Genomic DNA, 27,815 nt, shown 5'->3' with positions numbered 1-27,815 from the left:
TTTGATCCCTATTCAGCTGAATTCCTGAGACCAGACGAAATCTAGGTCTCCTACTCCTCCGCCATCTTGCTCCGCCCCCCCAAAGGGGGCTCTCTTGAGGAAGCAATATTTAAGCTGAAGCTTGACCAATGTATGACTTACCCAAGCAAAGATGGAGAGTGGAGAGGTAAAGAATATTCAGGGTTAAAATATATGCATAAGTATTCCAAGGTAGAAAGGGGCTTGGGAATTTGTTAATTTAAAGTAAGGTAGGTGTAGTTGAAACTCAAAAGGGGATGGAGTGTGACAAGTCTGTAACCAACAGTAGCAAGATCATGAGAGTCTTTATGCTTAACAACTGGAAGAACTAGCCTAAATTGGAAATGGGGTGTAGCTTAGAATAAGAAGGCAACAGAAGTTATGGAGAGATGAGGACAGGTTCAAGATATTTTTAGGAGGTAGCAACAACAGAGTTCAGTGAATGATTAATATAGACAAGTTGAGATAGGTATCAAGGATTCCTGCTGAGTTTTTTGGCATGTGATCCTAGTGGATAAAGGAGAGTACCATGATAAATAATCCTGAAAGAAGTAAAAGTCTACTAAGGATAATCAGTTATTAGCTAAAGTTGGGGCATGTTTACTTTTATCTTCCTTGGAGCTATCTAAATGTAAAAGTTCAGTGGCCTGTCAATAATATTTGTTTTTATCTCAGGCAAGAGCACAGACTGTAGATATTTAAACCTTTAGTCCATCCTACAAGATCTTTAAAGACCTATCTCTGATGAATCTTTTACCTCCCTCTTGCCACTCTGCACATTATATCATTTATTTCATCTTTAGGACTTCTGGTTCCAGACATGCCCCATCTCAGTCACATGTTGTACTATCTTGCTTGCATGCCTGTATTTTTTTGTTCTTCTGGGAATATCCATTCTTCTTTCCTCTTCACTTGCCTAACTCCTATGCACTCTTCAAAGTATGGAGAAGAGTTGCTCTACACGTATTTGTGTCCCTTCAGGTCAAGTGAGATGTTCCCACAGTGTTCTTCTTCTGCACCTTGTGGTATTCTCTTTCATGAACTCATTGCATGATCTTGTTTACTGATTTATCTTCTCCACCTAACTGGGAGTGCTTTGGAAGCACAGCTTGTGTTTTTATCTCGATATATCCATGCATAGCATGGTACCTGGCACATAATAGGTGCTAAATATATATGTATGACAAAATTTTACAGGTTTGCAGAAAAAGGAGGCCAAAACAATAGTCTTTGAGGACAGTGAGAGATAATTACTAATTATGTATATGACTTGATCAAAGTTATGATACTCTGTAACTGAGAGGGAACACAAATCCTTCCTGGTTTAGAATTTTCCATCCAGTATCAAATGTCTTATTTGGAGCAATCTGTTTGATACTATATCTTGTTTCCATCTGTATAATTTGCCAAGTGAAGTTACCTGGTTTTCGCTGCTCATATGTTTGCCTTCATCTGATCATCAGTAAAAGCATAAACAGAAACAATTCTCAACATATAAAGATATCAATAAATAATTTGGACTAAATACACAGTCCACAAATGAGAACCTGATATTTACATTGTTGGTTTTGAGGAAAGGAACACCATATTCTATTTCAAAAAAAAATCAACAACTTGATACCTAATTGATATTAAGTTAAAATTATATACAATAAGCTTTTTAATTTTGAGCAAGTTACAGTAAAATTTAAATGATATGGCAAAACCCAAACCATCCTAGGTCATTTTCTCAAGTCTTTGAGAAATCCAGACTTCTCTGAAAAGTCTCCTCAACGGATCCTGAATTTTAGAATGGACAGCAGGAAAGCCAAGAAGGCTATTTTTTAAATTTTATTATGTTATGTTAATCACCATACATTACATCATTAGTTTTTGATGTAATGTTCCATGATTCATCGTTTGCGTATAACACCCAGTGCTCCATTCAGTACGTGCCCTCTTTAATACCCAACACCAGGCTAACTCATCCTCCACCCACCTCCCCTCTAGAACCCTCAGTTTGTTTCTCAGAGTCCATAGTCTCTCATGGTTCATCTCCCACTCCGATTTCCCCCCCTTCATTTTTCCTTTCCTGCTATCTCCTTTTTTTTTTAGAGGGCTTTTAAAACATATAAGAAACTGTGATCCAAAATCACAGTGAATATAACTTTAAGATAGTGTCACTGAACTCCCTTACCATTCTTTCAAAACCCCTCAGCACTTTGCTTCTTTTTTATAGTAATAACTGACTTCATAGGTAATATAAATATTTGTGTATTTGTCTGAATTCTTCTTGAGTTGAAAATTCCTTAAGGGCTTGAAATGTGCTATATTAATCTTTTCTTTCTAGAGGACAAGCAGATTGCTTGGCAAAGAGTAGGCATTTACATTTTTTGCCGATTGAATTACATGCAATGGTTATCTCTAATGATTTACTGCTAATTAGAAAATGGCATGTGTGTTTATTACAAAGGGTTGAACATCAGGACTTTGGTCAAAACGTTTCTTCTTATTATTCCATAATTACTTTACCATGGAAAAATCAAACCATACTTAATGTCTAATGCTTAGAGATACTCATTTTAAAGATTAAATTAAAGCTTCAATTTATCCATATTTGGCACCTGATTAAATTAAATTAAGGAACTTAATTTAATTTTTGAGTGAGGTCTTCTCATGAAAGAATAGAATCAATACCTTTCAGTATCCCTTTCATAGGTATCTTCTGTGGATTTGCAGATGCTAGACGCATTGGTTCCTGACATTGAAAATGTTGTCAGTTAATAAGGAAAGCAATTACTCCTCTGGGTAGAACATTCATTGGTACCAGATAATATCCCTAATTCTTGTCAGTAATAAAGGGAATCTAAAGTTCCAGAATTGATGTAGATTTGAAAGAAAAATAATTTTAAGATGAACATAAGGAAGGAGATAAAACTATGCAAATCCTTCAAATATTTCAAAGAAAAACTCTTCCAAAACCTCAGTCAGTAGGATGACAAACAAATCTGCACAAAATTGAAAAAATATTCATTTCTTATATAAATTGTGAAATAAGTTTCCTTAATAGGCATATTCTTCTCTAATTTATATGATTTTCAAAATGTAGTAATATGAATTTCCTCTTGAGGGGTCATTAAATCAGCCAGATGGAGTTATAGTTACATAGCTTGAGCAGATGAAAAGTAAATTATTGAGACTTTTACCTTCCTCAAACAGGATACCAATGGAAAATTATGAACCAATATTTTCATTAGAGAAGACAAGAAATGAAATGATGGGAAAATCGAATTGATAGTAATGAAGTGCTCTGTGTTTCCACTTTCAAACTTCTTCCTCTAAAGCTATTTTATTTATAGCCAGATAAAGGTAGGATTTTAGCTGTCTGTTAGTACAGAATGTCCAGTTAGCTTAATTTCAAATGATGGATGTACTTCATGGAAATCTAAAGAAATCATCATCATATTCTTCTTATTTCTTCCTCTTGAATGAGCCATTTATAATTTATTCACACATATTGCCCTATTCAAGCCATTAGATGGGAAAGGCTGATGAGCAAAGGTAGCTTTTTCAAACACAAACCCATATAAAGCTTAAACGATGATGAAAAGTAATAAAAAACAGAGTGAATTTGTGATATCATAAATGATATATTGTACTGTTAAATTTTCCAACAAGATAAAAGATTCAGAGCTTTTGCCTAGAGATTTCTCCTTTTCTGTAATTCATAGTGGGTTATGCAAAGTCACCAGCATTCCAGAAGCAAGATATTTGGGAAATGGATTTAAATGATTGCTTCTAAAACTTTACAAAGTGATTATTTTCTCTTCAGAAACAAAACTCAACCTCTTCAGGAAGTGCTTTCTGATTAACAATGCATAAATTTCCTGCACTGAAATCTTACTAATCAGTTCAACTGATGAAGAAGTCTTGCTGAATTGTGGGACATTTAAAAATGAGTACATTTTACTCATTTCAGCGTAAGTATTCAAGCAAATATCCTATTCCATATAACATTTTATATACACAGTAGGGCCTTGAATTAAAATTGTCTGATGAGCAAAATAAGAATTAGAGGATCATACGCATTGGAAGTGATGGTAGGAGATACTCAGACAAAGGAATAGAGGGTCAGGGATGAGGTATATAGTCAAAATTTCTCACAGTCTGGGCAACCAGGCAACCATGAGGGGTCCAGAACTATGTGTTTCCCTCAATGCTAATTTGTTTCTAGACAAAGAGTGCTGTAGCAGACTCGGAATTTCCAACTGATCCTTTAGAATAGTTCTTTTGCAGGAGTAAAGCAATGTGAAAGACATCTTTTCTGCTTTGAAAGAGGAAGAAAACTTGTTCCCAATTGCAGTGTTTTTGCATTAAGTACAATAAAAAGAAAATCATATAGGAAGAATGAAACATGGCTGAATATTTGGCTCTAACAATATTTTGACTCTTTGAATCTCAGTTTCCTCATCTACCAGATGAGAATGGTGAACAAAATTATATCTATATCTAAAGTCTTTTCCAGATGCACCATTAACATGGTTAACTAATTCTGCAATAGAAGATCCAGACGCTGGATCCAGACACTAAGTGAACAAATGACCAAATAAGCATGCAATCACATCAGTTACATTATCCAGACCAGAGCTTTTCAAATGCAGGTAGATATCCATTAGTGGATCCTGAAATCAACTTAATGTATTACAACCATTATTTATCAGGAAGAAATAGAGTAGAATGGAAAATATGAGAATGCACAACAAGAAGTAAGGGCAAATATTGTTTCTTGAAGCTTGTATTATGGTGGCTTATATATTCTATATTTATTTGTATGTGTACTGGGTCATAGTAAGATATATTTCTTATTCTCCATAGACATCAACAGTATTTATCAGCCACTTATTTGAAGTGTCTTTATTTGGGCTAAAGGAGAAAAGAGGCTTATACTCACCAATAGTGGGATCATGATAATCAGGGAACTGATGACTAATAAACTGCATTGTCATTGCTGAAAAAAAAAATAAATTTAATTTAATAATAAACTGCATTGTCATTGCTGAAAAAAATAAATTTAATTTAATAAAAATTCACTGATTCATCAATAAGTTATTCTCCAATGTAATTCATCGGTCTCTCAATAAGATCTAGTGACTTATTTCTCTGAGTGACTAATTTAATTATGCAACATGAACCACCAAATGATAGAGAAAATTCTAGAGGAGAAAAAGTGTTAACTAGAAGGACAATAATGTCAGATACTTCTCTGGAATAAATATGTCAAAATTTTTAGTGTATTTTAATAAAAATTGCATTGTAGTAAAAATAAAGCTCTAGACATAATGAGAATATAAAGTAGCTGTAGGATCCTTCTTGGCTTGCGGTGGTGTAACAGTTGGTATTGGTTGGGAAGATCTTTTAACTAAAGGTCCTATACGTATTCTGGGACTTACTTATCTTCCTCATCTTTAAAATAAGGAGATAATCTCTGAGGTCTCTATTATTTATAAAGGTACATGATTATATGAGTTTTTATCGTCAGCCAGCTTTTTAGTTAAAACAATTTGTCACTTTTATTTTGCCTGATCCATGCTACTCAGGTCCTTTTATTAATTTTCATTACTTTTGGGGGGTATCTCTCCAAATTCTCCACATTCTTTTCAAATCAATAATTTTATAAAACATTTATAATGTTTCTGTTATCGTTTCTTCATATAAATGTCCATTATTAGGAGACAAATGGAATGCTGAAGTAAAGCAACAAAACTTGGAAAAAGAATTTGTACATAGTAGTTCTCTTCCTTTCCTCCCTCCTTCTCTCTGTGCGTGTGCGTGTGCATGTGCGTGTGCGTGTGTGTGTGTGGAGAGACAGACAGACAGACAAAGACTCCCTGATCATACTTTAGTTAGCCTCCCCTGAGTCTTCCTCTCAACCAAATCCTCACCTAGGTCCCTGCCCTTGCTACACCCGCCTAGCCCAGTGGTAGCAAGAATCCTGCTAAGTCAGGTTGGTGAGAATCTCCCACCCTTGGTAGCCGATCCCCGTGGCCTGCCTTTTAAGTCTGACAAGAATTCCCTTACTCCTGATGGCTCCTGTTAGTAATTTTCCATCCCCCAATGCCCGTCCCCACTCCTAGCCTATAAATTCCCACTTTTCCTTGTTGTATTTACAGTTGAGTCCAGGTCTATAATGAATTCTCTTTTACCTCACTGCAATAGTTCCTGAATAAAATCTATTTTTACCTTTTTACTGTCCAGCTCTGGCCTCCTTTAACAATGTGTTCATGTTTCAGCAAATGTTTGAAACAGGGAAGACAGTTAAATTCAACAAACCTGTACAAGGCACTAGTCTAACCCTGATGAGAAATGCAAAGAAACAGAACCTGACCCAGTGAAAAAGAATTTCTGTTTACACTTTGATAGTGTTTACTTCCTGTCTTTGCATTGACAAAGGAAGCCTCCGTATGAAAGTATTACTCAATTTGACAGTTTAGGGCAAATTTTTGAGATGCAAATTAACATTTTTTTACAGAGGGCTTTTGGAGTTAGAATATTTCAGGTAAACAAACTGAAAGCAACATGTTTATTAAGTAGATATCAAGGAGAATTTGGAAAACGTTTTTTGTGAGTTTTTAAAAGAACATTCTCCTCTGTCTCTTACTGCCTGTCTGGTTTAGTTCCAGCTAGAGTACAGAAGTTGGGGGCCTGGCCTCCCATTGAATACTTGGTGTGGCTAATCAGTCAACTAAATTTCAACGACAACTCAGACTTGGTAACTTTAGAACTAAAATGAGGAGATTCTCCATTCTACTCAAGGCAAAAAGATATACACCTATTCACTATGTGACAAGAGCCTCGTCATCCATCTTATGATAATCAGTTATCTAGGCTAAAATCTTAAAGATGTCTTTGGACATTTTCCCTCTCATATCTTCCATCTAGTCTTCATGAATTTTCATTTTATCTCCAAAATATCTTTCAAATATGTCTTAATTCTTTCTGATATTACTGTAGTTTAGAATCTTATATTTTAAATCCCTATTGCCTTAGACTCAAAATTGATTTCTCTGTAGCTATTTCCTTTACTTTCCATTAACTTTCACATGACACCAGTCATCTTTTTTTAAAAAATCTGGTTATTCATATGTCAGCAACTATTAGGATAAAGAGTAATGTGTCCTTCATGGGCCCATCATATCTCTTCAGGCTTGACTTCCACCACTGCCCAACTAGCTACACTGTGTTCTCAGAATTATGGAAGGAAGGACTTTCTACCCATGAGCATGCCTTTATCCTGTAGCATAGCACAGCTTCAGCTTCTCCTTCATTTTTATATCATACTAACAAAGGCTCTCCTTGACCAAACCTTCATCAGGCTTCTCTGAAGCCTCCTTCTAAACCAGGCCATGACCTTCAGGCATCCGTGCTCATCTCTGCTTTGCCAAGTTTTAGCAGGAATCCTACTAAGTCAGTTTGGAGAGAATTCTCCACACTTCATATATGGTCACCTTGATATCTGATCAAGTTCCTCATCTCCAAGCCCCACGATTACTTTGGACTACCTTCAGCAAGAATTCTATTAAGTTTATTCCACCAGAATCCTCCTTACCCTTTTAGTGATTTTCCATCCACTGACCCCCAACTTGCTCCTTGGCTATACATTTCCACTTGTCCCTGTATTTGGAATTGAGCCCAGTTCTAGACTGTGGGAGTTCTCTTTCCCCTACTGCAGTATTTCCTGAGTAAAATCTATTTTTACCACTTTACTATCCAGCTTTGTTTTTCTTTAACAATGTTAATAATATCCCCACTCAAATGTCATACTATTCCATCAACACATTTAAATTCTTCACCGACCAGGAGCCAGTACATGATAGTCCTAGAAGTTTGCAAGAAGCATTAGAAAACACTGTGTATAACAAGGGGCTGGGTTAATTTCTGTAAACCTAGGAAAGAATTCTGTAGGTGAAGAAGTTTGGAACAAATTTAAGGAAGAATATATAAGCATTTTAAGAACTGATAGATATATTTGATACAACACTTGAGAATCACAAAACCAGTATCAGAAATAAATAAATCAGTCAAAGATTTACTTCTTACACATATATATTTAGCATATATTTAGATGATGGAGTGTGTGCTTTCAGGGAAATCTGCTGCTCATTGTATAATTGAAAAAGCCCCTCAATTCTCAAATCCTTTGACCTACCACTGAGACAGAACCAAAGAAGAGAGAGCCAGCTGAGCTTTGTTCCAGAACTTCAAAAGATAATTTTAGAAAGATTGATTTGTAAAAGTTTCTTTTGTGTTTTACAAAGTGGATGCCTGATGGGATATCTGAGAGCCAGTTCCCCTTGCAGAGAAGATATGTAAAACAAACAATTTTTGAAAAATCTCTCCTAAATACATGTCAAATTCAATGTTGGAGATAACTAATCTGCTAAATATCTATCGATTGTACTGGGGACTAAATTTTATTTATTTTATGATATACAGGTTTACTCCCTTAAAATCTGAGGATTCTACTTTGTTTTGTCAAAGAACCATTCTGTCAGAAACCCAGTAATAGCTCCCCCTTTCTCTTTGGAGGTTTCATTGTATTGATTTTATAATATCTGAATTCATTGGTTTTTAAGTATCTAATGAAAATGAAGGTATGTCTCCTTCCCAAAATACAAATTCTTATACACACATGTACACAATATTGAGAGATATTGTCCTAGCAAATAACCATAAATGTCAGAAATCAGTCTTTTGCTTAAAAAGAGGACAATCATAAAAACTGGGTTTAAGAGCTTCTGAGAACCCCAAACTCAAATCTGCCTCTCCAGAATTCCTAATATTCAACGTAGATATCCATATCTTACTCTGCATTTTTGTTTGTTTGGTTTTTTTTAAGTATTCCTTGATGAGTAGTATACAAAATTCCTAAACTTGAGTGTGAACCAGCTTGATGGATCAGTTAACAAAATCTACCTGGCAATCATGAACTAATTATAGTCAGGATATTCAGGAAGACACAGGAAAGGAGAGCAAGATATTACTAGACATAAATTTCACAAATATTATCCTAGACTTATTCTGTCTGTGGCTTTCCTGTTCTGTAAAAAATAACAAGAGTCATTTTGGAAAATTTTGAAGAGGAGCAAGCTCACATTTTCCATACACTTTAGAAAAGCTGCCACATCAATAGATTCAGAACATTTTTCAGGGTTTACAAAAAATAAAATATAGTCTTTCAATAATGAGAGAGGTTTGTTGGCTTTTTGGGGGGGGTATGTAATGTATGTATGTATTTGAAATAGTTAAGGAATGTTCTACAAAGTACTGAAACTCTGGATGATATAAGGATGGGTCTATTGTATTCAGAGATTCACTCAGAGTCAAAATCCTTGCCAGTGCACATTTAGCAGTTCTTGTCTCAGAGACAGTATTACTGAACTCAGTAGTATGTGGATATTAGCCAGGAATAAGAATACTGAGGAAGAAATGAGAAGGGATGATGGGAGGCAAGCAAGCACAAAAATTGGTTGGATCCCATTAGGTAACTTAGAGCCCTTGATCCAAAGAGACTTATGTGTATGAATCAAGTAAATACTGATATTGGACTACAGAATCTCTGTATCAAAGGGAGCCATCAGGGTATTTATCATTTCTTTTTATGAAGGCTATTGATTTGTATATGCTAATTTTAAACTCTCTGCCTTCCTAAAGTATTTTATTATTTGAGCTATTTTTATCATGACATTTTAGGAGTTTCTATCATATCATCTACAAATAGAAACAGTTTCCAATTTTTGTTTCATAATTTATCTTGTTAATACTCACTGGTTAATTCATCCATCCATGATAGTTTTAGATAACAGTGTAGACAGGGATCATCTTTGACTTTTTCTTGATCTCAGTGGGAATAACTTTTATTTTTTATTTTTTTTTAATTTTATTTTATTATGTTATGTTAGTCACCATACAATACATCACCAGTTTTTGATGCAGAGATCCATGATTCATTGTTTTCGTACAACCCCCAGTCCTCCATGCAGTACGTGCCCTCCTTAATACCCATCACCAGGCTAACCCATCCCCCCACCCCCCTCCCCTCTAGAACTCTCAGTTTGTTTCTCAAGGTCCATAGCCTCTCATGGTTCATCTCCCCCTCTGATTTCCACCCCCTTCCTTTTTCCCTTCCTTCTCCTAATGTCCTCCACGCTATTCCTTACGTTCCACAAATAAGTGAAACCATATCATAATTGACTTTTTCTGCTTGACTTATTTCACTTACCATAATCTCCTCCAGTCCCATCCATGTTCATATAAAAGTTGGGTATTCATCCTTTCTGATGGCTGAGTAATATTCCATTGTATATATGGATGACATCTTCTTTATTCATTCATCTGTTGAAGGGCATCTCGGCTCTTTCCACAGTTTGGCTATTGTGGACATTGCTGCTATGAACATTGGGATACATGAGGCCCTTCTTTTCACTAAATCTGTGTCTTTGGGGTAAATACCCAGGAGTACAATTGCTGGGTCATAGGGTAGCTCTATTTTTAATTCTTTGAGGAATCACCACACTGTTTTCCAAAGTGACTATACCAACTTGCATTCCCACCAACAGTATAAGAGGGTTCCCCGTTCTCCACAACCACTCCAACATTTGTTGTTTCTTGCCTTGTCAATTTTTGCCATTCTAATTGGTGTAAGGTGGTATCTCAATGTGGTTTTGATTTGAATTTCCCTGATGGCTAATGATGAACATTTTTTCATGTGTTTGTTAGCCATTTTTATGTCTCCTTTGGAGAAGTGTCTGTTCATGTCTTCTGCCCATTTTTTGAATTGATGTTTTGTCTTTTGGGTGTTGAGTTTGAGAAGTTCTTTATAGATCTTGGATATCAGCCCTTTATCTGTAGTGCCATTTGCAAATATCTTCTCCCATTCTGTGGGTTGCCTCTTTGCTTTGTTGATTGTCTCCTTTGCTGTGCAGAAACTTTTATCTTGATGAAGTCCCAAAAGTTCGTTTTTGCTTTCGTTTCACTAGCTGTTGCTGTATCTTGAAAGAAGTTGCTGTGGCTGATGTCAAAGAGGTTACTGCCTATGTTCTCCTCTAGGACTTTGATGGATTCCTGTCTCACATTGAGGTCTTTCATCCATTTTGAGTTTCTCTTTGTGTATGGTGTTAGAGAATGGTCAAGTGTCATTCTTCTGTATATAGCTGTCCAATTTTCCCAGCACCATTTATTGAAGAGACTGCCTTTTTTCCATTGCATGTTTTTTTCCTGCTTTGTCAAAGATTATTTGACCGTAGAGTTGAGTGTCCATATCTGGACTCTCTATTCTGTTCCATTGGTCTATATATCTGTTTTTGTGCTAGTATCTGTCTTGGTGATCACTGCTTTGTAATATAGCTTGAAATCAGGCAATGTGATGCCCCCAGCTTTGTTTTCTTTTTCAGTATTTTTTTGGTGATTTGGGGTCTTTTCTGATTCCATATAAATTTTAGGATTGTTTGTTCCAGCACTTTGAAAAATGTCATTGGAATTTGGATTGGGATGGCATTGAAGGTATAGATTGCTCTGGGTAGCATAGACATTTTAACAATGTTTATTCTTCCGATCCATGAGCATGGAATATTTTTCCATATTTTTGTGTCTTCTTCAATTTCTTTCATAAGTGTTCTGTACTTCCTAGAGTATAGATCCTTTACCTCTTTGGTTAGGTTTATTCCGAGGTATCTTATGGTTTTTGGTGCTATTGTAAATGGAGTTGATTCTCTAATTTCTCTTTCTACAGTTGCATTGCTGGTGTATAAAAAAGCAACCGATTTCTGTGCATTGATTTTGTATCCTGCCACATTACTGAATTGCTGTATGAGTTCTAGTAATTTGGGGGTGGAGTCTTTTGGATTTTCCACATAAAGTATCATGTTATCTGCAAAGAGAGAGAATTTGACTTCTTCTTTGCCAATTTGAATATCTTTTATTTCTTTTTGTTGTCTGATTTCTGTTGCTAGGACTTCTAGTACTGTGTTGAACAATAGTGGTGAGAGTGGGCATCCTTGACGTGTTCCCTTAAGGGAACGCTCTTAGCTTTTCCCCATTGAGGATGATATTTGCGGTGGGCTTTTCATAGATGGATTTTATGAACTTGAGGAATGTTCCCTCTAACCCTATACTCTGAAGAGTTTTAATCAGGAAAGGATGCTGTATTTTGTCAAATGCTTTTTCTGCATCAATTGAGAGGACCATATGTTTCTTCTCTCTCCTCTTATTAATGTGTCCTATCACATTGATTGATTAGTGAATGTTGAACTACCCTTGCATCCCAGGGATAAATCCCGCTTGGTAGTGGTGGATGATCCTTTTAATGTATTGTTGGATCCTATTAGCTAGGATTTTGTTGAGGATTTTGGAATCCATATTCATCAGGAATATCGGTCTGAAATTCTCCTTCTTGATGGGGTCTTTGTCTGGTTTGGGGATTAAGGTAATGTTGGCCTCATAGAATGAGACTGGAAGCTTTCCTTCTGTTTCTATTTTTTGAAACAGCTTCAGGAGAATAGGTATTATTTCTTCTTTGAAAGTTTGGTAGAATTCCCCAGGGAATCCATCAGTCCCTGGACTCTGGATTTTGGGAGGTTTTTGATCACTGCTTCAATCTCATTACTGGTTATTGGCCTATTCAGGTTGTCAATTTCTTCCTGTTTCAGTCTTGGGAGTTTATAGGTTTCCAGAAAGACATCCATTTCTTCCAGATTTCTCAGTTTATTGGCATATAGTTGTTGATAATAATTTCTAGTAATTGTTTCTATTTCCTTGGTGTTAGTCGTGATCTCTCCCCTTTCATTCATAATTTCATTAATTTGGGTCCTTTCTCTTTTCTTTTGGATAAGTCTGGCCAGTGGTTTATCGATCTTATTAATTCTTTCAAAGAACCAGCTTCTAGTTTCGGTGATCTGATATTGTGTTTCTGGTTTCTAATTCATTGATCTTTACTCTAATCTTAATTATTACTCTTCTAATGTGTGGCTTAGGCATTGTTTGTTGCTTTTTCTCTAGTTCTTTAAGGTGTAGAGTTAGTTGGTGAATTCAGGGTTTTTCTATTTTTTTGAGTGAGGCTTGGATGGCTATGTATTTCCCCCTTAGGACCACCTTTGCAGTATCCCATAGATTTTGGGCCAATGTATTTTCGTTCTCATTGGTTTCCATGAATTCCTTAAGTTCTTCTTTGATTTCCTGGTTGACCCAAACATTCTTGAGCAGAGTGGTCTTTAGCTTTCAAGTGTTTGAATTTCTTCCAAATTTTTTCTTTTGATTGAGTTTCAGTTTTAAAGCATCATGGTCTGAGAATATGCAGGGAATAATCTCAATCTTTCGGTATCAGTTGAGACGTGATTTGTGACCCAGTATGTGGTCTATTCTGGAGAAAGTTCCATGTGCGCTTGAGAAGAATGAGTATTCTGTTGTTTTAGGGTGGAGTGTTCTGTATATATCTATGAGGTCCATGTGGTCCAGTGTGTCATTCAAAGCCCTTGTTTCTTTGTTGATTTTCTGCTTAGATGATCTGTCTATTGCTGAAAGTGGAGTATTGAGGTCTCCTAAAATTAACATATTGTTATCAATATGACTCTTTATTTTGGTTAACAGTTGGCTTATGTAGATGTCTGCTCCCATGTTGGGGCACAGATATTTACAATTGTTAGATCTTCTTGTTGGATAGACACTTTAAGAAGGATATAGTGTCCTTCTGTGTCTCTAACTACAGTCTTTAGTTTAAAATCTAATTTGTCCGTTGGCATGGAAGATGGATCTCCATCCCTTCACTTTCAGTCTGGATGTATCTTTAGGTTCAAAATGAGTCTCCTGTAGACAGCATATGGGTGGGTCCTGTCTTTTTATCCAATCTGCAACCCTGTGCCATTTTATGGGAGCATTTAGGCCATTTATGTTGAGAGTGATTATTGAAAGATATGAATTTATTGTCATCATGTTGCCTGTGAAGACCTTGTTTTTATAGATTGTCCCTGTAAATTTCTTTTCTATATCACTCTTGGGGTCTTTCTCCTTTTATAGAACCCCCCTTAATATTTCTTGCTGGGCCAGCTTAGTGGTCACATGTTCTTTCAGTTTCTGCCAGTCTTGGAAGCTCTGCATCTCTCCATCCATTCTAAATGACAGCCTTACCAGAAAAAGTATTCTTGGCTGCATGTTCTTCTCATTTAGTACCCTGAATATGTCTTGCCAGGCCTTTCTGGCTTTCCAGGTCTCTGTGGATAGGTCTGATGTTATTCTGATGTTCCTCCCTCTGTACGTAAGGAATCTCTTCCCCTTAACTGCCCTTAAGATGGTTTCCTTGCTTCTAAGATTTGCAAGTTTTACTATTACATCCCGGGGTGTTGGCCTGTTTTCCTTGATCTTGGGAGGGATCCTCTCTGCCTCTAGGACACGACTGTTTGTTTCATTCCCCAGATTAGGGAAGTTTTCAGCTACGATTTGCTCAAATATATCTTCTAGTCCTCTCTCTCTCTCTCCACCCCCTCAGGGATTCCAATAATTCTGACATTGGAACGTTTCATGGTGTCACTTATTCTCTGATTCTATTTTCATGGATTCTGAGTTGTTTTTCCCTGGCCTCCTCTTTCCCCTTTTTATCTATTAAATGGTCTTCTAGGTCACTAATTCGTTCTTCTGCCTCATTTACCCTAGCTGTTAGATTATCTAGATTAGATTGGATCTCACTGATAGCATTTTTAAGTTCTGCCAATTCAGCTTTCATTTCTGCACTCAGAGACTCTATGTTGCCATTAATTGATTTCTCCATTCTAGCTATTGTCTTCACAATTGCTAGCCTGAATTCCATCTCCGACATCTTGGTTATATCTGAATCCATTTGTAAATCTGTGGCATAAATCATAATCTCTGAGTCTTTCCTATTTTGGGGGTTCCTCCTCCTAGTCATTCTGTTGAGGGGTGGTTGAGGGAATGTATAGAGTCCAGATTATTGACCACAACCCAAGCAAGATGCACCTGTTTTCTAGGGACCTTAGGGTTGCTGGCCTCTTGTTTTCCCAGTCTGTCTTCTGGGGCCTGCCACACTGTTACTCAGGCAACCCTGTTTGGGCAGAGTTGCCCTGCCCCCCTGTGGCGGGGGATGGGCTCAGTGAAAACTGGTTTTTTTGGGCTTTTGTTCTCTGGCAGCTTTCTCTGGTGGCATTTTGCATCTCTTCTGAGAATCAGAGCAGAAGAGACTGTTTCCAACCCTCTGCCTCAGAGCAGAGAGATCGCAGTCTGTCCTTCAGTGAGCTCTCCAGGCCACACTATTTCCATTTCTGTCTGTGCTGCTATAAACTGCAGCATCCTGGGTTGTGCGCCCCCCAGCAGGGCTCCCAGTCCTCGCCTCCAGGTTGGGTACATCTCCGCCCTTTGTGCTTCTGAAACCACCAGCTGCCCCCAGTTTGCTCCCGCGGCCTTGCCACTCCGGCTTCCATCTGGGGGGCTGCCCTAAAGTCCTTTTCCCACCACTACTGGTCTGCAAGTCTGTGCCCTGGCCCCAGCACGGGAGGCTATCATTCACCGGCAGTGAGCTAGGTTCCCTCCTGCTGCCATTTATCCTCTGATATCTGCCCACAGATTCACGGCTCCCCACTTCATACCTCGAAACCAACTGCCTGTGATATTCTGTCTGTAGAGATCCAGATCTATCTTCTTACATCTCAGGCTGATTTCATGGGTGTTCAGAGTGGTCTGGTAGCTATCCAGCTCAATTCCAGGGACCAGTTGGAACAGGGTCCCCTCTGTCATCTTTCCCCCCACCTTCAGGAATAACTTATTTACACAGTAAGATACTGGCATTAGTATTGTGATATATTACATATTTCATCATATTATGGAAGTAGTCATTGATTTCTGCTTCTTTGAAATTAATAAGGAATCAGAGTTATATTTCTTCAAAAGCTTTTTCAGTACAATGTAGATAATCATATGATTTTTCTCCTGAAGACCATTAATGTGGTAACATTTTGGGGGAATAACTTATTTTAATAGCCATCCAAATATTAAACCAACTTTGCATCCAGGATTGAAGTCTATTTGGTCATGATGTCTTATTTTTCTTAATGTGGTATTAGAATCTACTAATAAGTTATTTAGGATTTTCAGGTTACTATCCACAAGTAATGTTTGTTTTCTTTGTTGGGTTATCTTTATTTGGATTAGTATCAATCCTATGTTTCCATGATAAGATAATTTGGGAGATTTTCATTCATTTCCTATGCTCTAAAACGGTTAATATAGCATTGGAATTGTATGGTTTTTAAAGGTTTAGTAGAATCTCCTGTGAAACCATCTGGGCCACCTGTCTTTCTAATACAGGAATTTCCTTGATAAACTTTCTCTATTTATTCTGTGTATATTTATCTGTTCAAGTTTTCTAACACTCCTGGGGACAGTTTTAGGAAACTGTATTATCCCAAGAACTTATCCATCCAGGTTTTCAGTCTTCCCAAAGAAGTGTGCCTTGTGATGTTTTCAATTTCCTTTGTATAAGTAGCAATTTCCTCCTTATAATTTTTTGTTTGCTGTCTCCATTATTTATTTGCTTAAATTAGCTGTTAGTTTGTCTATTTTGATTTTTTCAAAAAATTTTAATGTTTATTTCATTGTGATTACTATTAATAATAATATCCATTGATTTTATTTTATTCCCTTTGTTGCTTTTGTCTGTATTATTTCCCTGCTTGTGTTTCTTTGGTTTACTTTTTTTTGTTAACTCAGTTCATTTATTTTTATTTTTTTAATTTTGTTGGTAAACTTTTTGTAGACATGAATTATCCTTTGATCTCTACTTTCTATCCCCTATATAGTTTGATATTACTTTTAAGAAATTTATGACTTTATTCATATTTTTCCTTTCATGTATGAGTCAGTAAGTAGAAAGCTCTTTTCAATTTCCAGCTGAAGGAGATTTTTTGCTTATTTTATTTTTAATTTCAGTTTTATTGCCTTGTGATCAGGCAGCATTATTTATAATAACTCCACTTTATGTAACTTGCTGATATTTTTGGTGTCTTAATATGTAATTAATGTGTTTAGTAAATCAAAGTATATTGACAAGAAGGTAGTATTTGATATATGCAACAATAAGATTTACTTTATTATTTTTTAACTGTTTTATATTCTTATATTTTGTCCACTGCTCTGTCTTGTGTTGAGAATGGGTATATGTTTACAAATTATAGATAATTGTTGTGTTATTTGGTGTATAAGTGTTGTTACCAGTAGTATCTTTGTTGTGGTTTGTGGCTTTTATTATTAAAAAGTGTAATTATTTTTGTCTTTTTTGTCTGACACCAACATTGTAATCAGTGCTTTATTTTTAATTTACTTAGTTTATCTTTGCCAAGGCTTTGCTTTTAAATTGTTGTATTTTAGGTGGGTCTACTATATACTACATAGTGTTGGATATTTTTTAAGGTGTCAATTTGGAAATTGTTTTCTTCTAATAGACAAGTTTATTTTATTCACACTAACCTACGCTTATGTTCCTCAATGTCTTTGCATGGCTTGATAGCTCATTTCATTTTAGCACCAAGTAATATTCCATTGTCTGGATATACCACAGTTTACTTATTTATTCACCTACTGAAGGACATCTTCATTGCTTCCAAATTTTGGCAATTATGAACAAAGCTACTATAAAAATCATTTGCAGGTTTTTATGTGGCTATAAGTTTTCAACACCTTTGGATAGATACCAAGGAGTATGATTGCTAGATAAGTTTATATCAGATGTGTTTTAGTTTTCTAAGAAACTGCCAAACTGTCTTCCAAAGTGCCTGTACCACTTTGCAATCCCACCAGAAATGAATGAAAGTTCATTTGTTTGAATTTTAGCTCCACATCTTTGGGAGCATTTGATATCATAATTGTTCTTGATTTTGACCATTCTAATTGGTATCTAGTGGTGCTTTGTTATTTCAATTCATAGTTCCCTGATGACATACCATGTGGCACATCTTTTTATATGCTTATTTACCATATATATTTTTTTCTTCAGCAAGGTGTCTGTTAAGGTCTTTAGCCATTTTTAATCATGTTATTTTTTTTCCTATTGTTGAATTGTATGAGTTCTTTATATATTTTGAATAACAGTCCTTTTTTAAAAGAGAGAGAGCACATAAGTGGGACACGGGGGGAGGGACAGAGGGAAAGAGAAAGAGAATCTTAAGCAGGCTCCACACCCAGTGCACAGCCCCACACAGGGCTCAATCTCACAACCCTGAGATCATGACCTGAGCCAAAATTAAGAGTCAAATGTTTAACTGATTGAGCCACTTAGGTGCCCCTGAATAAGTCTTTTATCGATGTGTCTTTTGGAAATAGTTTCTCCTAGTCTGTGACTTATCTTCTAATTCTCTTAATATCATCTTTGGGAGGGAAGTTTTTTAATTTTAATAAAGTCCAGCTTATTATTTTTTCCATTGATTATGCAAAGATATTGTTTCTCAAAAGACATTTCCATACCCAAGGTCCTCTGTTTTCTCTTATATTATCCTCTAGGAGTTTTATAAGTTTGCATTTTACATTTAGGTCTATGATTCATTTTGGGTTAATTTTTGACCTGTATAAGGTCTATGTTAAGAATCACTTTTTTTGCATGTGAATGTCCAGTTTTTTCCAGCACTATTTATTAAAGAGACTATCTTTGCTCCATTATATTGTCTTTACTCCTTTGTCAAAGATCAGTTTGTTATATTTATGGGGCTATGAGGCTGAGATGTATGTCAGGAAGGAAAGGAAATGGATTTTGGTGAACACATAGTAGTCTCTAGTATATGAGGGAAAGGACCATCAGAAGGAAATGTGAAATATCAAATGAAGAAAAATAAAATGTCACCCTTTTCATCCCCAAAAGAATAATCATTCCCTGAAAAACTAAGGTCTTAATGTTACTATTTTTCTTACTAATTTTCATGAGGGATGCTCTACATTTTTTTAAAAAAGCATCTTTATTTAAAGATGAACAGCTCAAGGAATTACGACAAAAAAAAAAAAACACACCTGTTTAAATTCTTACAAGTTGAAGTAATCTACATGACAGGAATCTATGTATAATTTTGTAGATTTAAAAATTAATTCTCTAGATAGGGGTATATTTGAAATGATGGGCAAAATTTTTGTTGCTGTTGTTTTGTTTTGCTTTGTTTTTCAGCTCAACTCTGTGGTCATAATGAAAAATTTGGGACAGGAAATAGTGATGGGAAGTTTGTCACACTCATGCACATAAACACTTCTCCTTAAGTCAGTCTGTCTTTCACTGGCTTTATGAACACAAAGAAAGAGCAGAGTGCATACAGGTAGAGAAGACATTTAAAGATCAGAAAAGTTGAGTCATCCATTGTAATCTTAGTTAAAGTAAATAGGGATAGAAATAAAGCATATTTAGTGGACTCATACTCTGTCTTTATTACAGTTAGAGGATGACCTTTGTTAGCAAACAAGATACTTCCCCTCTCTCCTCCCATTGAAATGGGCATTTACTTAATATTAAACTGCAGATCAGGAAGTACCTGATGGATTTTGTATGAAATGAAAAAGACCCTTTTCCATTACTAGTGGCCATCCCATTAACATATGTTATGTAAATGTAGTGCTTGCCTGGACTTCATAAAATATTCATTAAATACATACAATAAATAATGGGCAATTGCATCTTCAATGTTCATAGAAAGTAGTGGTGAGAAATTAAATATCATTTTTTTAAAAACAAACCCATTTTGATTGGACTCCCCTTTTCATGCATATGTTCTTTATTTAAATTTCCATTTTATTATTCAGATATTCCAATAATTTACTATTTCATTTTAAAGTTAAATTTAAATCAACTGCTCCTTGTTTTGCATAATTCAGTATTAAACCATCAAATTTACCTACATGAAAAACCTGACAATATTATATATCATTTTGCTTGGAATGTCAGTGGTATTTGCCCAGAGGCAGAGACTGAGAGTTGTGAAAAAGGAAGTTTATAGAAAGAAGGGAGTAATTTTCTACAAATTTTTCAAAAGATTAAAATATTGCATAAAATCACACTACTTTATTATTACTCTCCCCAGCTCCCTGACCCCCAAAGGAGTTTAATATTTATGAAAAGTACTGAACTGAAACTTTGGAGAGTGATATAATCTAATTACACAGAGATAGAGGTTGACAAGTCATTGCTTTCCCTTTGGGTTATTCAGACCTGTCAGAAGAGTGGGAAAGATGATGGGGATCTGATCACTAAGACATACTTCCATTTGTCTCTTGGTCTGTTGTGGTACCTTGATATAATTACTTAAAATCTCTATGTCATTTTTCTTATCTGCAAAATGAGAGGAAGAAGAAAAGACAACTAAAAAATGCACCCAGATTAAGCATTCTGCAATACTTATTTTTCAAATTGTTCTCGCTACCATCCTTTGTTCTTCATCCATTTAGGATCTCGTTCTGTTATCTCTATTCTAATTCTGTTTCCTATCGAGTCATTCTGTTCCAACCATACTGGCTTCTTGGGGGTTATTCAAACATTTCTAGCCATGACCCTTTCCAGGGAGGTCTTTGCTGGTGCTATTTCCTTTACTGAAAAGATCTACGCCCAGATAACTGCTTGGTTTGGCTGTCTCAGATTATGATTCACATGTGACCTCTCTGGGAGGTGTTCTCTCACCAATGAATTTAAATCAAAACCCATTCCTCCTCACTGGAACTCCGTAGGCTCCCTTCCTGATACACACTCATTCATTTATTCTATTCAAAAATATTTATTGTGTGTTAGACACTGCTTTATATAATGGGCCACACCCTGCCTTTAAGTGGTTCTGACACAGAATTGAGGAAAATGGGCCCCTGCTCTTTAGGGTCTTATATTCTAGAAGGTGGGGAAATGGAGGGGGAGACAAAAATAAAAATAGCATACATTTGCATATATATCAATAGTCTGTTAGATGGGGCACCTGGGTGGCTCAGTCGTTAGTGTCTGCCTTTGGCTCAGGTCATGATCCCAGGGTCCTGGGTTCAAGCCCCACATCGGGCTCCATGCTTGGTGGGAAGCCTGCTTCTCCCTCTCCCACTCCCCCTGCTTGTGTTCCCTCTCTCACTGTGTCTCTTTCTGTCAAATAAATAAAATCTTTAAAAAAAATAGTCTGTTAGATGGTGACAACTACTACTATAGAAAAAAGTAAAATTATTATAGGATCATTGCTAAAATATAAAGATATATTACATTAGGATGGGTTTCTGTGGGGAAACAATTTAATGTATATACAAGTTCCAGGAAGAATAGGAACAATATCACAGTTCTCATTGTTAGAGAACTTATTCATGTAGTTTTTAAAAAGAGAATATATCTTTTATGCCTCAATGGATATATTTATAAGAAATGTATCATTATTGGGCGCCTGGGTGGCTCAGTCGTTAAGCGGCTGCCTTCGACTCAGGTCATGATCCCAGGGTGCTGGGATCGAGCCCCGCATCGGCTCCCTGCCCCGCGGGAAGCCTGCTTCTCCCTCTCCCACTCCCCCCTGCTTGTGTTCCTGCTCTCTCTATCTCTCTCTTTCTGTGTCAAATAAACAAATAAAATCTTAAAAAAAAAGAAATGTATCATTATTTAAAACATCATTATTTAAAATAAACTAAGAATTATATCCTTTAAAACAATTTAAATTTAGGATGAAATTTTTAGGTATCAATCTAAAAGTGTATAAGTTGAGGGCACATGGGCGGCTCAGTTGGTTAAGCATTGAACTCTTGATTTCTGCTCAGGTATAGTCTCAGGATTATGAGATGGAGTCCCATGTCCAGCTCTGCACTCAGTGGGGAGTCTGCTTGAGATTCTCTCCCTCTCCCTCTGCCCCTCCTCCAGCTCATGCACTCTAAATAAATAAATAAATAAATAAAATCTTAGACAGCGTATAAGTTGGGTACCTAATCTTTCAAGACTCCTTTAAGGAATAATGTAACAAAAATGTTTTAAAATCTATGCATTAACTTGATCAGGGTCACAGATCTATCACAGAATAAAGTTTGTTGGGCCATAGAACTCACTCCAAAGCCACACACTTTCTACTGTGCTAATTGCTTCTTATTCCCTCTCTCTCTCTCTTTTTTTTTTTTTTTTTGAGAGAGGTGGGGGGGGGGCAGTGGGAGAGGGAGAGAGAGAATCTCAAGGAGATCCATGCCCAGCTTGGAGCTCCACGCAAGGCTTGTTCTCCTCACCCTGAGATCATGACCTGAGCTGAAATCAAGAGTCAGCACTTAACCGACTGAGCCACCAAGACACCCCTAATTCCTCTCTCTTAAGTGAAAACTTGTGCTCTCTCATGAGTGAGTCATTTGCTGAATAATAGCATGGATATATGAGAAATCTTATTTTTTTGAATGAATAAATAAGTGAATAATTCTAAAATTATCTGCTGACCTACAGTTAAACCCAGGTGAAAATGGTTGATAATTCTCTTATTTTTCCACCAGCACTCAGTTACAAACATTTTCTAAAATGCATGGAGTCAAGGTGTCAAAAAAAAAAAAAAAAAAACAGCGTCATGAGAAAATGCAGCATGGGGGATTTCCCAAGGAGGGCAGGCCACCCTGTTGAGTACTTGAATCAGATGAGGTAGCTTTCAACCTGGAATGCTCCCAAACAGGAATGACAGGATCCTTTCAAAGTCAAGGTAATATGGAGGTAATAACAATAAAGATATAAAAGGGTCTTCATGGAGTTTGGCAAAGACATACAAAGATTCCTCCCTTACTTCTTTGTGGCTTTTAATACTGAAGAGTTTAAACTGTGGGTAGACCATAAAGAATACTGACTCAGAAATTAGGTGAGAGCAATCATCTCCACTCTGATGCCACTGTTCTTTTTCACTAATTCATACATCTCTAACATGAATGGGATTTTCCTGTTCCCTCTAGGGCTACTAAAGTTTCTAAATTTTTACAGAATCAACATTTAGAAAGAGGAATTCAGCAATGGGAGTTTAGTGCCTTCTAAATCAAAACTATAATTTAACGTATTTATATCAGGATGTAGGAAGCTCAGTAACCCAGACGAATGCCAAACCTATGCCTGTAAGATCTGCATTTTCTCCACCAATAATTATTTTCTTAGAATAGAACCATCATGGTTCAAAGGCAGAGAGGTAATCTGAGAATGTAATTTTTCATTTAGTTATAAAACATTTATGGCACATCTGGTATATTTCCCTGTGCCCATATATCTGTGGATATAGGATAAGGATGGTTGAGAGAGAAGGGCTTAAGATCTTGAGGTTAAGGGGTAGATTAAAAAATGGCACCATTTGGAGGTGCCTGGGTGACTCAGTCATGTAAGTATCTGACTCTTGATCTCAGCTCAGGTCTTGATCTCAGGGTCATGAGTTCAAGCCCCACACTGGGTTCCATGCTGGGCATGGAGCCTACTTCAGAAAAAAAAAAGGAAAAGAAAAGGTCACCATTTGGTTAGGGGAATGGCACTAAACCAGGGAGATGGATGGGAGAGGCAATCCTTGCAGTCTCCATCTCCCTGAGGGTTTCCCCTTCCATGGAGTACTCCCTTTCACTTCCCTTTTTCTTCCTCTCCCCATAAACTCTCTGCCAACAGAGAGAAATGGTGGTTTCCAGGACATTAAAAATTCTATTTATCTTCGCTGATTTTCAAGGATGATTGATGGGACACAAAAAGAAGTGATGGATATTAAAACTCAGTATTACCAGTCATTCCTTTTTGCTCTATTCTGACAGTTTATTTTGTACTCAATGAAACAAAGAAGAAAAATAGACATTTTCACCAATCATTTCCCAAGTATTTTATCACTTAGGATAAACCTCATCTCTTTAGGTAAATGAAATCCTACTGATGCCCTGCACACATGTACTTACATAGGTAAATATATCTTTCTCCCTAACTATATTATTAGAGTATAATATTTAATGGAGACAATTATTGGAGTCTGATTCATGTGATAAATGGGTGATAGTAACCGAAAGTCTTAAAGTGCTTAGATTTTAGAATATATTTGGTTTGTCGTGGGAGTTATAATAGACATTAGTATCTAGTCTGTATCTGAATTTACATTCTCATTGTTTGCTACAATAAGAATTTACTCTGTCTTGACACCTTGATCCTGCAGTCAAAGCATTTCCTGGCATTTCATTACGTTAGTAACTGATAGACATCATACGTCTTGGGGCTGAAGGTTTTTCTTTCATAGCTTTGGAAGAAGATTCCCAAGGCATAAAACACCTGTGATTTATAGTACTATAATATTTGCATATTTGCTAAGAATTTTTCTTTATTTGAGAATCTCCATCTTATTTCTAGGAATTTTGTAATACTTTCTAGACAAGGTCATAGGCTAGTGAGGAAGTTCATGACAGGCTACCCCAAAATATGGCATGTTGGCATATTGAATATTTTAAAGTGAAGGAATTTGAGAAATAGGTGTAGGAAAGATTCTCAGTTTCCCTGGAAGCAGGTCGTAAAACCTTCATGTGAAGGCTGCTCTCCTATACTTGGAGAAAAAGAACATCCTTATCTCTGAAGATACAGAGATGCTGAGAAAAGCCGAACAAACTGGCCTTGGTAATTATCCCCCCCTTTACCACCGTTAGGTCATACCCTTTTGTCCAATCACATTTTTTATAACTTTCCACTCTTCCTCCAACCTATAAAACCACTTCTTCAGGTCTTCATTTCCTAATGAAGAGTCTCGTGTCATGTAGAACTGAAATAAATTTGTATGCTTTCTCGCTTTCTCTTGTGAATCTGTTGCCAGTCCAACTTACAGGGCTCCAGCTTGAGAACCTAAGATGGCTAGATGAAGAGATTTGTCCTCTCCTATGCTAGTCAGTTGCTTACTTTACCAGAAGGACATTGGCGTGCATGGATTATTTTCTCCTGCCCCATTTAGCTCCCTTCTTCCTAACTGAAAGTTCCCTTCTAATGCCTTAAATGATTCTGGATTCCAGGACTCTCTTCTTAAAACATCATTAGTTTCTAACAGATAGATGCTTCAGCCAGGGAGAAAAGCTCTGGAAAGGGAAGATGTGTGGTCCCCTGAATAAAAGGCACACTTTTTCTGTGGCCCCACCCAGAAGATCCATACTAATAATTATAATAACCTTTATTGTTTTTAAATATTTTTATTTGAGAGAGAGAGAGACAGAGAGAAAGAGTGAGCACACGAGCAGGGAGAAGGGCAGAGGGACAAGCAGACTCCCCACTGAGCAGGGAGCCCAACATGGGCTCAATCCCAGGACCCCGAGATCATGACTTGAGCCGCAGGCAGACACTTAACCAACTAACCCACCCAGGTGCTCCTATAATAACCTTTATAACACTACACTTTTTTTTAACATATAATGCTATATACTTTTAAGGACATATTTTGGTTTATATAGTATTTTAAACTATGCTTCTTTTCACAACATATATGAAATGACATAAATCTAAAAAGTAAAGGCTAATAGACCAGGTATCAGAAGGGAGAGTTAGGGCAATCCTGACAGGATGGAATGATGGAACACACCCAAATCTGAAAAGTAACAGATTAATGCAAAAGTCTTACATTTTAGTTAGAATAATCAATTTTACAGTTACAAAAGCATAGAATGAGTTGGACCTGGTACAACATCTGTTCAAATGAAAAATGACATGGAGGTTAGGATTAGGTCTACCTAATGATGACTCCAGATAAAATTTAAAGGAGATGCACAGTTTGGGGCAGATTGTGACTACATTATTAAATCTCAACATATTGCCAGTTGGTTCCTTATACTGGATTTGTTACGGTGACATGAACAAATCTACTGGCTGGATTCAGCATTCATCCAGCCTTCATGACAAACATGCTTCCACCCCAACACAACTGTGGAATGAAGTCTGCCTGCAACTGGGCTTCTTCCAGGGGCTTTCAAACACCTGGTGGGTGAGGGTCTTGGCCACCCAGAGACTGAAAGTGCAGTGCTGGTGGACAACACAGGTGCTAGCTTTGTCCACATTCACAGAACTGAATAGTGCTTATTCTGTCTAGGACAGCAGTTCTCAAAATGCAGTCAAATAGCTCTGAGGGATCTGAGAGGCCTTTTCACAAGGGTTAATGAAGTTCTATGTCTTCCACCTTCATATCTGTATGAAACTGGATTTTTTTCATAAACAACCAAAACAACATACTGCAGCGTATTGAATAGAGAAGCACGCAGGTGTCTCCAACTGTCTTTAAAGCTAGGTATCTTCAGAGATTTTAAAATATGTAAAATAATGTCATTCTTTTCAATTTTTTTGTTGTTTTGGAAAATGCAGATATAAAATGTTATTTCTTAGGGCACCTGGGTGGCTCAGTTGGTTAAGTGTCTGACTTTGGCTCAGGGCATGATCTCAGCCCCACAATGGACTCTCCTCTCAGCGGGGCGTCGGCTTCTCCCTCTCACTCTCCTTCTGTGCTCTCTCTTTCTCAAATAAATAAATAAAATCTTTTTAAAAATATTACTTCTTGCAATATAAATTTTTAAATTAATATTTATTATAACTTTTTAATTAATTGATTCAGTTTTATAAAATTTTAGTTTATAATATGGTACATAGCAATAGAAATAACCCATTTAATCAAAAGTTTTCTGAGGTCCTCAATAATTGTCAAGTGAATTAAATGATTTTAAGACCAAAATGTTTGAGTACCACTGATCTAGATTAAAACCTCTGGCCTGGTTAAATAAAGGCAGGTGAAAAGAACTATGATGATTCATACATCAAGTAAACACATTTTAAAAGCCTGTAATTAAAGATAAAACAGCCGGCTTGGTCAAGATACCTAACAATAACTCCAGATCTCTCTGTTTTTCTTCTTTCTCATTTCCTTTCTTCTGCCTTCTCTTCTCCGTGTCTCTATGTCATATATTCATGGCTATTGTGCTGATGTGTTTTCCTCTCTCATTTTCATCTTTCCCTTTCCCCTCACTTTGTCTCTCTTCCCACACACACCTGTTTCTCCCCATTCCTGTCTTTCTTTCTTCCCAGAAGCTGCTGCCAGAAGTAGACTTTACCACTACCGCAAATGCACATAATATCAAATTATGGAATTAAAAATAAATTCTTTGTTTAATAAATAAAGTTTTAGTATATTTCTATAAAATCTCTCTAAAACTAAATTTTCATATTTCTGAAAACCAAAAAAACAAACCCACCAAAAACTAAATTTCTAATTTACATTTTAATGTAATGTTTGAGTTTTCCTTTAGAAACATTTTTAACATTTCTAGAAAAAATGTAAAGAGAAAACAAGCATTTATTTATTTGTTTGTTTATTTGTTTGTTTACTTATTTATTTTAGAGAGGGAGAGAGATGGGGGCAGTGAGGAGGAGCTGTGGGAGAGGGAGAGGGAATCCCAAGCAGGCTCCACAGGCTCCACACCCACTGTGTGGAGTGGCCTGACGTGGGACTGGATCTCACAACCCCGAGATCATGACCTGAATGGAAATCAAGAGTCTGATGCTTAACTGACTGAGTCACCCAGGCACCCTGAGAAAATAACCATTTAAAAATATATAATTATCTATGAAATGGGAAGTGAGGAGTTTATGTGAGAAAAATAAATGAAATGTGAAGAAAAAAAACGAAGAAATTACTATGACAAAGTCTAAAGCCAGGGGCTTATTATATATCAAGATTTGTTTTTAAAAGTCTTCTTCTGGAATGACTTTTATGATTTCTCCTAGAGAGAAGGGATATGCCAGGGAGAAACACTGCAATGGCTTATGGCTAGGAAATTTGAGGCAATTTATTGAC

The 27,815-nt window shown here is 36.5% G+C and overlaps 1 protein-coding gene across 2 annotated transcripts in view; it reads right to left on the bottom strand.

Moving 5' to 3' along the window:
- RIT2 (Ras like without CAAX 2) overlaps nt 1-27,815 on the bottom strand; it is a 402,841-nt gene that overhangs the window by 318,678 nt on the left and 56,348 nt on the right. Inside the window, exon 2 of one of the 2 annotated variants that reach the window (XM_025886656.2) lies at nt 4,949-5,005. The exons of the other annotated variant lie outside the window; for it this stretch is intronic. Coding sequence (XP_025742441.1) covers nt 4,949-5,005 — 57 coding nt within the window. The remainder of the gene's footprint in view (nt 1-4,948; nt 5,006-27,815) is intronic. 2 annotated transcript variants of the gene reach the window in all.

The sequence above is a fragment of the Callorhinus ursinus genome, unplaced genomic scaffold (assembly GCF_003265705.2).
Source record: "Callorhinus ursinus isolate GAN/ISIS: 27379988/994484 unplaced genomic scaffold, GSC_fseal_2.0 scaffold11, whole genome shotgun sequence".
Taxonomy (NCBI): domain Eukaryota; kingdom Metazoa; phylum Chordata; class Mammalia; order Carnivora; family Otariidae; genus Callorhinus; species Callorhinus ursinus.
The sequence above is the reverse complement of the archived record's forward strand: the minus strand, read 5'-3'. Positions and strand labels throughout refer to the sequence as shown.